This window comes from Schistocerca nitens, chromosome 5 (assembly GCF_023898315.1).
Source record: "Schistocerca nitens isolate TAMUIC-IGC-003100 chromosome 5, iqSchNite1.1, whole genome shotgun sequence".
In the NCBI taxonomy this organism is placed as follows: Eukaryota; Metazoa; Arthropoda; class Insecta; order Orthoptera; family Acrididae; genus Schistocerca; species Schistocerca nitens.
The window spans coordinates 573,771,222-573,784,075 of NC_064618.1; the positions used below are offsets into that span (position 1 = coordinate 573,771,222).

Below are 12,854 nucleotides of genomic sequence, written 5' to 3' on the forward strand. Positions count from 1 at the left end.
GATTGGAAATAAATTTCCCATAAGGGTTTGTAATGCGTCTACGAGAACTCCACATGTAAAATTTGATACTTTTTATTCTACAGTCGATGCTTTACACGTGCGGAGGTGATATCGTAAAATCAAGGGAAGCAGTAATTTTCTCGACATCTTGCATAGGCTATGAACGCCGCATTTTTACAATTGCATGTTTGTTTTAGAGTTTCTCCAGAAAAACAAATTTGATTTACATTCATAAAATGTTCTCTCTCATCGCACTGTTTGGCAGCAAACCAAGCGTAATCTATCATTTCGCATCAATTTTGGGGAGCATAGTGAATGTACTTTGGTACAGTTCTCGGGATGTGATTCCTTCTTCTCTCTCTATGAGATAAGAGCAGTTTTGAAGCTTTTGCATCAAATTGTTTACCTGAAGATAAAAATAAACATAACAGAGTTACATTAACGGAGTGGATTTGAGGGAATGACGTTAATACGTCACGTCGACAGTCCTCTAACTTGAAACATCTCTTCGTATAATTGTGGACATATTTGTCCTCTCAACGAGTTAATTAAGGAGAATTTTCTTCTCTAGCACATAGGGCTTCACCACATCAGTTAAAAAATTTTCGCTTCAGGTTATAAGTTTCCCAGATTTCTATAAAGCAATGAGGAAGTTCCTATATTTTGCCGCACAGGCTACACATCCACCGTTTTTTGAATTGTCAGTCCAAAAGTGCCAGTACTCTCTCGTAGGCATACCAAGTCCTGTACTCTTTAATTGCAGTTCCTTCGTGGTCGCTACAGATCGAGTCCTTTCTTGTAAATTAATTACAGCCTCAAATCTACTCTGCCTTTCATAGTCATGCCTGTTAGGAAAATATTAAGAAGTACCATTTATTGAGTATTATTTCGCTTCATTTGCAGTGCAAGATTCCATGTACCCACTGACACTCAGATTACCGACCTACAATCTCTTCTCTGCACCAACAGATACCTGCAAACTACTCTAACATAAATGGCTCGTGCCACACTGCAGCCGCGCCAAAATTGCTATTTTTTTTCTAAACATGTGGCCATCTGGAACTCCCACTTCCATCACTTCTATTTCTAGCTAAGCTCTGCATACGCCACAAATCTGGAGTAAATCGGTGATGCCGAGTAGACGCGGTCCCCTTCTAAGTACAGTAGGGTGCTAAAGATATGAAAACTGAGTTTCCATAAGTTAATATTTTCCTACAGAATAGCCTTTCTATTTTCTTCAGACCTAAACGTCTTACGGACGATTTTTTGTCACTACGGATTCCTCTAAAATCAAATATCAAATTGAATTTTGTGCTCAATCATTGTGAAGACTATAAACTTTCAGTGCAGTTTGTGGAGACATCTGGTATGCAGATTGCCTAACTGCCCCGCCGTGTTGTTCTCCGCTGCTCTCATGTTTTCTTTATCGTGTGACGTCTTTCACGCTGGCTGCCGTGGCGGGTGTCCATCAATGCCATGACGTGCAGTCGCAGAGGTGGCGGCTTTGAATATCGCACATCTGTGAAATTTTTATCTTGACTGTTTCGTCATTGAGGTACAGGAGACTGTGCGATCTGGATCCTGACATTAGGATTGTCCTGAAGTCTCGATTACTTACTTTTTAGGGTTTCGTATCTCAGTCGGTAATGACGGAGTCCTTATAGGACCACTTCATCAAGTTAAAATTTAGGTCAAAAACTGTTGTCTTCAGTCCCTTAGCGATGTAGAAAGATTTAAGCTTCTGAGTCAATGCTATCAAAAGATACGGCAATATACTCGTAAATTCACTCATCAAAACCTATAGATGCACTATCTATATACATAATAAAGATTGTACGGAACCTTCAGACTGTGAGTGCTACTCGCACTTGCCCGGTTTTTGTCATAAGACATCAAATTTATCCCACATCTTTTTTATCTTCTTTTATCACAGATAATGATAATGGTTTTAAACAAATGAGTCATCCATCTCTTAATATTCGACAAACAATTTATTTATTTGCTTTCGATTGCGAAATGTTACTTCTAGCCTGAAATCTCACGTTACGCTCGGGCTAGCTGCAAATTTGAACTGCAGAAGTTGTATGTGAATTCCACACACATCGTAGCAGAAAAAGACAACTAATTAAAAGATGTAATATGACTGTTGTTAAACGGTTGATTTTTGCCAAATAAATTCACATTTTGGACAACAGACTAATTCTTGCAACTGTTCACAATTACATAAATGATTTTATAAAATGAAGTAACTTTTTGAAACTTCAGAATTTTACAATACGATTCCGATGTGACAGAACAGCAATCATAACTGTTAGTTCGCAAAAACCTCAGTCTTATACTAGTATTACAAATCCCAGACACACTTATTGCTTTAACAGTAGTACAGAAATTGCCGCGTTTTACTGGCTGTTACATCTTCTCCGATTATTTTCGTACTCACTCAAGGAAACGCACCAACTCATCGAAACGAAGACACAATGCTATGCATGACAAGCAGTCTCCACAGTCACTTACGTTAGAGGTGCACTAATTATCTTGAACCTAAATAATTTCATGGTTCTTAACGGCACGTACCGAGATAAGGGCACCAAACGAAATATCACCATAACAACACGTAACATCACATTTACACGTGACAGCGGCCTCAATTCGGCAAGGAGAAATCCACAAATTTCTTCGGATATGCCAGACCCTTCTGGAATCATTCATTGATGATTAGATCCGTTATAGCTACCAAACTGCATGGAATGTTGACTATTTTTCACCTTCGTCCTAACAGTTCCATATATTTCCTATGTGGTTAAGACTGGGTGATTTATCGGAGCAGTAAAGGTGCGATAGGGGGCCCTAGTTATTCGCCGGAACAGGGACGTGTGCGTGCAGTCCGGCGAACACGGCTGTTGTCATTTTGCGGGACCGGAGTGTCCGCAGCATACCCACCCTGAAGAGGTAGAAGAACGGGCAACACTAGGTCACCGAGATGTTGAAATACTACACATCCTGGTTCATGTACACTGTAACCTGAGAGAGCAGACCCAAAACACGGTTCGAAAATCACCCCCAGAAGATCGCGGTACCACTTCCGGTATGAACTGCACACACTGCTGATTAAACGGCTAATTAGGTCGTCGGTGCACTCGGGGCGCTGCATCATTTGAAAAGAGACCTCTCACGACACACCAGACCACGCTACACGCTCCCCGTCCAGTTCGTTCTTTGGCCCTTTAAAGACAGGCAGTTTCACGTGCCACTGTGTGTGAGGGCCTTTTGGGAGGTATCCGGTTCACGTTGTCCATTGCTTGCTATTCCCTTCGCAATATTAGCTCGGAAACTGGTTGAGATAGAACTGCACTCATTGACAGCGTCGATTTCTGTCGTGTTTAAAACCGATTGTCAACCACTAGGCATGATACTCAACTCCAGTTCCTCTCAGTTATTATCTTTTTTTTTTTTTAATAACTCTGTGCTGACGCTATGTTATATGGCTGTGAGCGGTACAGCACTGCTTTAGACATGTTGGACAGTCCACACTGATAACCAGCAAACCGGCCCCCCCTGTACACAGTTTGGTCATAGGCACGCCGAACACGGTACCGCCTGCACGCCAAACACAGCACCTTCTGCACGCCAAAAACGGTACCTCCTGCCATTTTCGCACGCCTCCACGTCGACCCAACTTACTACACTGGTTCCACATAACCGCCTTGCACATACGCTCACTTCACTGTCATGACTTACGACGGCCGTGGAAGGTCACGTAACCGCCTGGTACCATTCCCACAATAACAGCGCTCCGAAATGACCAGTGTGCTCTTTAAAAAAATAAAATTAACAGCTTCTACATCGTCTAATTTCTTGTATGACTTCGTTGCTAAGTTCTGATACTGTTGAGAGCAGATTTTGTTTAAACTCTTCTTGATGCTAACATTGCATGGTTGTCGCCTGGTTTTCGTGCGAATTAATTAAGTATGCCACTAGTACTCTAGTTAATCAATAGGGTTCAAGTTATGGTTTTCAGCAGTCTGTTCAAGTAAATCCACCTGACTGTTTCCGCACAAGACTTCAATTACTTGTGCTTCGTTGGCAGAAACAATAGCATACCGATTCAGAAGAGATGCGTTTCCAAACTGTTGCCCAACGGGTTAAACGTATTCCACCGCCTAAAGTTTTTTCCTAAACATTTGCTCTGTGTTTGCCATTGACAGTAGTTACTGGTGTAAGCCCAAATCAGGAAATAGAGTCCACGCCATTACCCTCTGTCGCTGCATCTACTACACGAATTGCGAACCATTATTTGTTATTAGATTCTAGGCTTCCTTCTGGACAGAATTCAACACGTTGCTCTTAACGGAACAAGATCGGCAGATGTAAAGGTAATTTCGAGAACACCACAAGGAAGTGCGGTAGGACCATTACAGATTACAGCGTATATAAATGATCTAACAGAATGCGTCGGATGCTCTTTAAGGCTGCTCGCAGATGATGCGGTTGTCTATAACAAAGTAGCAACGCCAGAAGGCATTATCGATTTGAAGAATGACATTCAGACGATTGATGAATTGTGCAGGGTCTAGCAGTTGACCCTGAACTTCAATAAATGTGACATATTGCGTATAAACACCACAAGAAATTCATTTCTGCACAGCTACTGTTCATGACCAACTGCTGGAAATGGTATCTACTGTAAAATATCTAGGAGTAACTATCCAGAGCGACGTAAGGTGGAATGGCCACGTAAAACAAATAGTAGGAAAAGCAGACGCCAGACAGACTCGTAAAAGAATCTTAAGGAAATGTAATTCATCCACGAAAGCGGTGGCTTACAAAGCGCTTGTTGGACCGATTCTTGATTATTGTTCACCAAGTTGCGAGCCTTACCAGACAGGATCGTTTAGTCAGCGCGAGAGCGTTACAAAGATGCTCAACAAATTCCAGTGGTACGAGCTACAAGTGAGCCGTTGTGCAACACGGAGAGGTCTACTAATGAAAATTCGAGAAAGCACTTTCCGGGCAGAGTCGAACAACACATTACTTGCTCCCACATACACCTCGTGAAATGATCACGATAACATTCGACAAATTAGAACTATTTCAAAGGCTTACCAATAATCAGGCAACATTTGCCAGTGGAACAGGATCAGTTATTGGTACCGGAAATATCCTCCACTATACACCCTCAGATACCTTTCGGAGGGTTGATGTAGAGGTAGATTAAGGTTCCTTCCATTTTCGTTACTGGTTGGGACGTGAAACCAATGATTGCTAGTTCTTTTCTTCCTCCTCTTCTTCTTCCTCTTCTTCTTCTTCTTCTTCTTTCTAGCGCCTCTTCGATGGAACAGTGTCCACTATTTGGATCGTTGCACACTATTTGTTACGATATAAACTTCCCGTGGATTTAGTTTTCTTGATCAAAAGTTTGCTGTTATAATCTGCAGCCACCGTAGTTTAGGCCTTCCACGTCGTCTCTGGTCTTCGACAGGGAGATTATTGAGCTGATGACTCAACTGGGCGGTGCCCGTACGATGTGTTCCATTCCTGCCTCTTCTCATTCATTGGAGTCGCTCTAGCTAGGCTGTCGAATCGTTGTGTTGTTGATATGGTTGATCCGAGACATGTCTAATAATCTTCTCAGTGCCAGAGTGACACATTTTATCAAGACCACTATTGCGAAATTCATCTCACGTGAGACAGGCCCAGCAGTAATGAAGGAGAGGATTCGTTTTACTCGCCGTGAAATGGACGTCATTTCAAAACAGCTGTTTCATCTGCGCTTGGAAATTGCTTCCAGTCTTCTGGGAATAGTTCGATGACGTGACGTGGGCCAAATCGGACTGGGTCCATAAAGAGTCTGCTTCAAGTCTATCTGCGAAGTTTGCCCGCCTGTCAGCTACATTAACGCAAGGATATGCTTTTCGACGCACCGTGGTGGATTTTACGGATAAGGCTTTGGACGACGTGAGAGCTTGGGAAAGGCTTGAACTTCCCGCCTACGCTTTGAACCTTGCCTTTATTAGTGCTGTTGAAGAGGTTGTTAGACTTCTTCCCAGTGACGCTGCAGAAGAAATTAGTCGTGAAACTTGCCGCACACTTACGAGAGGCCCACCTCGGAAGAGTATCATTTCGTCCTTGGTAGGGGTCACACTAATCTAGTTACGAGAAGATCCTCACCTGATGGTCCTTCCATCGGACAATGGAAATGCCACTGTACTGTTACCACGATGAGCAGAAGATTTATAGCTTGCTGAGTGAACCAGGGAGAATAGAAAAAAAAACGTCAGCGTCGTTGAATTCTTTCCTTCAGCAAGAAGTTGCGAAAAGATTAAGACCTCACAGCTCTCTTACACCGTAGTAATATGGTCTTCCAAAGATCATCTTCCATTACGTCCTATTGTGAACAATATCGGAGCTCCGGCATATGACTTAGCTAGACTTCTTGCATATTTACTAAGACGCTATGTGGGGGAGTGCTCGCACCATATTCGCAAGTCCGGTGACTTCGTTACTAGACTGAGTCCGACTTGTTAGTCGGCAGTAAGTTCGAAGCCGATATTACAGCGCTATTTCATCATGCCCTTTCTCAACCTACTTTTTATTCAACAGTGAAGTCCTCTCTCCCATCCGTAGCAAACATCATTTATGGCAGTTTTTGAGGAGAGGGCACTTGATGCGGCAGAACTTAAACACAAAGTCTTACGGAGATATGTAGATGACACTTTTGTAGTGAGACCCCACGGTGAAGAGGAACTGCCACGCTTTCTGCAGCACCCGAATTCAATCCACGAGGATATAAAATTTACGATGGAAATGGAGAAGGGCGGTCGTCTACCGTTTGTGGATGTCTAGGTCAGTCGTAAAGTGGGTGGATTATTGGATCATTTCCTTTACTGTGAGCCCGCACGTGCAGACCTGTATTTGCACGCGTCTAGCTGTGACCAACAATCGCAGACTAAGGGCGTCCTTCGAACGTTGATGCATCGGGCACGTGTTGTATTTGATGGAGACTGACACCTACAAGCTGTGTTCAAAGAAACTGGTTATTCTCCGCATTAGATCTGCACAGCTTTAAGGAGGAAGAAACGTGACCACCCACAAGATCAAGAGGAGAAAGAGTGGTTCAAGTCCAGGACGTTCCACGCATACACCAGCAACATTTCGTCGAAATTAGGAAGAGGCTTAAGGAAACTTCACGTCAAAATAATATTGCGCCCACCTACAATGACTTGTGCTCTTCCCGATTCGTCAAAGGACAATCTGGGATTGCGGAGGGCCGGAGTCTACATAGTATCTTGCTAGTACAGCAAAGCCTACATGGTCAGACAACGTGCACAGTGCGTGAGAGGTGCGTTGAACTTGATCGCCACACTCGCTTTTCGCAGCCCAGTAAGTCAGCAGTAGACGAGCGTTGTATCTTTGCACAGAACATTCTAAGGATTATTCTGCCATAGAAATCTTAGCCTCGACGAGATCCTTCTGGGATCCAGTTATGAATTCGTTTGGCGAAAGATCTTTTTAATTGTGATGACGCCTTTCAACTGAATAAGGCGTGGCACCCGGTGATTTCTTTAATATCTACAAAAAGGAACATTTTATGACTAGTGACACGTCTAGCGATAGTTAATTTTATTAATTTCACATCTGAATTTTAACTTCACAAGCCCACATTCCGACCGAGAGCGTGCATGTGATATCACCTTTACGCATACGCCTGTGCGCCATAGATGGAGCAATATTTGAAGAGGGCGTGAAACTTGACAGAGATGGCTCATGTAGCAGCTGCCTTTGCGCATGCGCCTCCGCTCCACTTTTTGTTATAAAGTTAGCGACGTAATCTAGTAATCTCCAACGCTAAACACTCACCTTAAGATAGATGAATCGTAGTCAGCCGAAATAAAGCGGCAAGAAGTCGACATAATACGGCTGCAATGCCAAAATTTCATGGAAGTTTAGGTTTCTCACTACTCTACTGATAATAATTAAAACTCTGCAGTAACGCAACCACTTTCAGAGAAAATATGAAATCCGATCACTGGGCTGGAATATGTGCACCACTAAGTGTTCATAGACCGTAGATCGCCTGCGAATAGCTCCTAGCAACGTCCACCGACAATCTCCGCAAACAAGAAACAGTGCAAGAAAATCACGCTCAATTTCCTGCGTAATTTACTGGCTGCAGCGAAAATCTCATTCGTCAAAAACCGCCGTCCAGCTAGTTACTTGGGTCCACAATGTAGCTGAGCGTCAGCACAATCGCTAAACAACCCACGCCACGATGGTTCGACCCCAAATTCACGACCAGTCACAGGAACACAGTTTTGTTACCTGATAATTTTGCGTACTTTAAGAAATAGCACAGTTGATCAAGCAGGGTTACTTTCTTGCGAGTTCTGAAATACACAGTGAAAACACCACCTCCGACCCATCGAGGGCATGCCTTCTACGTCCCCCCGAGAGCTGCCAGCCGACTCCTCGATGTCGCAAGCCCCCAAAACGCTCCACGAAATAATTTAATCTTTAGGCATTCCAGCCAGTCAGAACCAGGAGCAGAAGGTAAGCAATTTCATCGGTCATTTCCTGCACTCACGAAGAAAACGTATGTGGGGTAATGTTCCCAGACGTGTCTTCTATAAATTTCTGTGCAAAGGCCATTGACAAATATCACTCATTAGGTGAAATCAAAAACCTACAAGACAGCCACGTAGGCTCGCGATACCATGTCCATCTTCAGACAGCCACACTTGTTTTTCAAATGGTTCAAATGGCTCTGAACACTATGGGACTCAACTGCTGTGGTCATCAGTCCCCTAGAACTTAGAACTACTTAAACCTAACTAACCTAAGGACATCACACCCATCCATGCCCGAGGCAGGATTCGAACCTGCGACCGTAGCAGTCGCACGGTTCCGGACTGCGCGCCTAGAACCGCGAGACCACCGCGGCCGACACACTTGTTTTTATACAATTTTCTAGCAGCGTGTCGTTCACTCCTGAACTGTACTCGAATACCTGAGTAGTTAGCACCACTTCATATGTTGAGTGAATGACTCGAGTAATGCAGATAAATATGCTAATATACTACAATTGGTAACATATAAAGCAAGTGAATCAGTTGCATTTATATTTGATCTAGTAAAAGGCGTTTCGTGTCTCAAGAACACATGTAAGGGTATGCTAGCAACTGTAGCACATTTTCACATTTTTCTGTATTATTCAAGTCATCCACCCAGCAAATAAAATTCCGCTAGTATTCCTAAAAAGTTCAGAACCGAACAACATGCTGCTTATTAACCTAATATTGTAGTAAAAGAAGTGTATCTGTTTTAAGAGGGGCGCGATAGTCTGAAATCGTTCATGGCAATAAATTAGAGCTCTTTAAAAATATTTGTGGCTGTTTAGTTCTTAACGTACAATCCTTAATGTAACAATAGCCAAGAAGTTCAACGAGATCCAACATGGATTAAATAACATTAAAAGTCTTTTACATCTCATGCAGTCCGCTGATTTCGGCCTTTTTCTAGCGGAAAAGCCAAATTTTCCGCTATTAGCTTATTGTTTATTTAATAATTAGGGCCAATTATTTGAAAAATTTTGTCACTTAAAATCTGTATACAAGCTTTGGATAACAGTTCAAAGAAAAAAATTTAAACGGTACGTTGGTATTTTTATCTGCTTCTCTAAACTGATCGAATCCTTTATGCAGCCATTCGTTTTGTGTGTGTTCTAGGGACAGTGATGGCGGGAAAATCCTGGAGAAATTGCTGTCGCGCATGGAGCAGTACGCCAACAACCTGGAGACACTGGTCGAGGAGAGGACGTCTGACTACCTGGAGGAGAAGCGCAAGTGTGAAGAACTGCTGTACCAGTTGCTACCCAAGTGAGTGTCGCCACGCCCGCCGCCATTCTCTGCTTAAGCTGCCGCAGCACTGCTTGCGTTGTACGGTCTGAGTATTCAACGGTTTGTGCGAAGTAGAAGTGTGAATAAACATTGCTATTCGGATGCACTGGAAACTGGATATTGCAAGCAATGAACGAAAGTCAGACAATCTGTGCTTTCCCTTACTATCGGTTGTTTCTTTCACAATTCACGTCTCATGTTTTTGCTTGATTTTGCAGTTTCTTTTGTAGTAATTATTCATGCTCATTTATCTTAACTTTCAAGCATTCTTCACTCTAAGTTTTATGTGGTAGTTGATGTGATCAGTCTGAGGATTGGTTTGACGCAGCTCTCTATGGTAGCCCATCACGAATAAGTACTGCAACTTACATCCATTTAAACCTGCTTACTGTATTCATTCCTAGGCCTCCCTCTACAATTTTCACCCCCCTGCACTTCCTCCCATTACATAATTGACAATTCCTTGATGCCTCAAGATGTGTCCTATCAATCAGTCTTTTCTTTTAACCAAATAGCGCCCTAAAATTAGTTTCTAACCATTTCTGTTCAGTGCCTCCTCACCAGTTACTCGATGTACCCATTTAATCTTCAGCATCCTTCGGTAATACCACGTTTCAGAAGCTTCTATACTGTTCTTGTCTGAAATACTTGCAAGACTACAATGGTCTTGCAGTTTGATTTCAAAGACTACAGGTGACTACAGGTTTACGCTCTGACACCAGTCACATTAATTTGTAAGCCTTCCGCTTGTCTACCTGGCCCCGCGTCTGCTAAATTAAATCTGCCTTCTGGCGGTGGTTATAATTGGTAGCTTGCATTGGAGGTTATCACTTTCATCAGAATCTTAAATAAAACTTGAATACTGATAAAAAAATAACAAAATGGTGGCCCTGTCATTATTGCACTCAATTACTGATGGGTGGTTAATAGTTCAACATGGGCTTAATCTTTTATGAAAATAGCAAGAGTTTATTAGTCATAAAATAGGATAAACAACACAAGTTAAGCGAGAGTACAAATAAATTATGAGCTGTTGGCGACACAAATAGAAGCAATAAATAATTAGAACTCCACTGGTTGGTGTCTGGTTGGCAAAGATTAAGGTTTATCTGTTTAATCTATTTACCCTGGCTCAAAACATGGATAAAGCAAACTGAAATTATCTAACGCTGAATAGACTCTGATAGATTTCTTCTACTCAGAAGTTACACTACGTTGGTGCAGTTGAGAAAAAGTGGTGAGACTGTGATTCTTTTTGCCCTAACAAGCCAGAGTAGCAATACTACACCCCTTTCTCGACGGACAGCATTGTCTCAGGCGATAGTTGTGGCACAAGCATCGACAGAGTAGCGGGCATGAAATATGCTAATTTGCGGGCAGGCGATCTGTCAGATAGATCTCAATTACTCTTTAATAGAGCCCTCAGATCTCGGAATATTCTAGCGTGTGGCACTCCCATTTGTCGGTCATACCATGAATCATTTTGACTCACTTATACAGTATGCACAAGGAGATCAAACGTCACGGCGGCAGACCTGATATGGAGAAAATCGTCCTTAGTACAGCGAAATCTCCTGGATGATTGAGGTCCAAACTGTCGATACAGCTAATACTTCATCACAGACTCCCCAGTCAAGACCAGTGCCAGTGCGAAATCACACCCAGACTCAGTGTTCCAAATACAACCACTAATAACAAGAGTCAAGGCCAGAATATCCTCTCCAGACCATAGTCTGAATCAGAAGTCCATTTCCCCCCTCATTCCTTTCAATCAAAACTCAGTAAACTTAAAAGTGCACCAATGCAACCACCCCCTCTTTGGTTTCGTGACAATCACAAGATTTCACGAGCGCCACGCATCCCACCAAGTTTGTCTGTTCAACCTCCCAGCCAATCCTAACCAAAGTTGATAATATTCTTTTCCCTGCTGGAGAAACAGTCAATCCCTGACTCGTAAATTTCACACAGAGAGGAGAAGACGTTTAGCTCCCGGATTGTGTTCCCCACAGCCACTTTAGGCAGCGTGTTTTTAATGTTTTTGTTTAGGCTTTAAGTGATCAACACATTTGTAAGAGAGATCATTATATAGACAGGCCTAATATCACAGCATGTTCGCTCAGAGGCCTTGGCTGAACCAAGGAAAGTGCTTTTGTGTCCCAACATAGACCTTTTCATATCCACCACATATGTCGCGTTCCATCCTAAAATTCTTCCGAAGGCCCAAAGCTTCCCAAAAACTCGGCAGACAGAGGGACGACACAACCTGATGGCTCCGTCTACAGCGTCTGGCCCAATGCGAATATGGAAACTCACGGATTTTTATGGAGACCATCTCTGTACACAATAGTTGTTTACAGCACTGTCGAAATGCCTTGGCCAGGCGATCTACTTTCTCTCCTGTGCCTCTGTCCCTACCGTGGCCTACGCCTAACAGGTAGATCCAGGTAGGCTGTTTTTCGCCTCTTTGGCCGAAAGCATTGTCTGCACAATGGTCCGAGAAATGCTTGGGACCATCATTCTGTCCCCAGTAAGTGTTTTGAGATGTTCCTCTCCCTAACAGCTGCACGTGGCCTCCAACTCCCCAATATCCATTGCAAGATTTTATTGCTAAATCTAAATAGCCAAACCGCCTGCTTGTACTCAACTCCAGAAAACACTATTCGAAGGAGAGCTACCATAAAGATTCCACATGCATTAACTATGTGCTCCCATCAACACCTCTTGTTGATAACTTTCTGTTGCGTCACAGTAAACGACGTCTGTGGTGTGATAACAACATTAAAGAATAGCATTGAATATGAAAACGAGAGAGTGACTTGTCCTCTCTCATGCTTACAGTCCATGTTTAAATTCCACACAAGGCTATTTTCCAGACGAATAGCTTCAGAAAAAGACTCCCAAATACTGAAATCTATATTCGATGTTAACTAACTTCTCTTCTTCAGAAATGTTTTTCTTTCC

General features: G+C 42.8%; 1 protein-coding gene across 1 annotated transcript in view; it reads left to right on the top strand.

The window, feature by feature from the left end:
* Positions 1–12,854, top strand: part of LOC126260589 (atrial natriuretic peptide receptor 1-like) — a 940,475-nt gene that overhangs the window by 539,545 nt on the left and 388,076 nt on the right. The window contains exon 3 of the mRNA XM_049957924.1: positions 9,723–9,872. Within this exon, the coding sequence (XP_049813881.1) occupies positions 9,723–9,872 (150 nt within the window). The remainder of the gene's footprint in view (positions 1–9,722; positions 9,873–12,854) is intronic.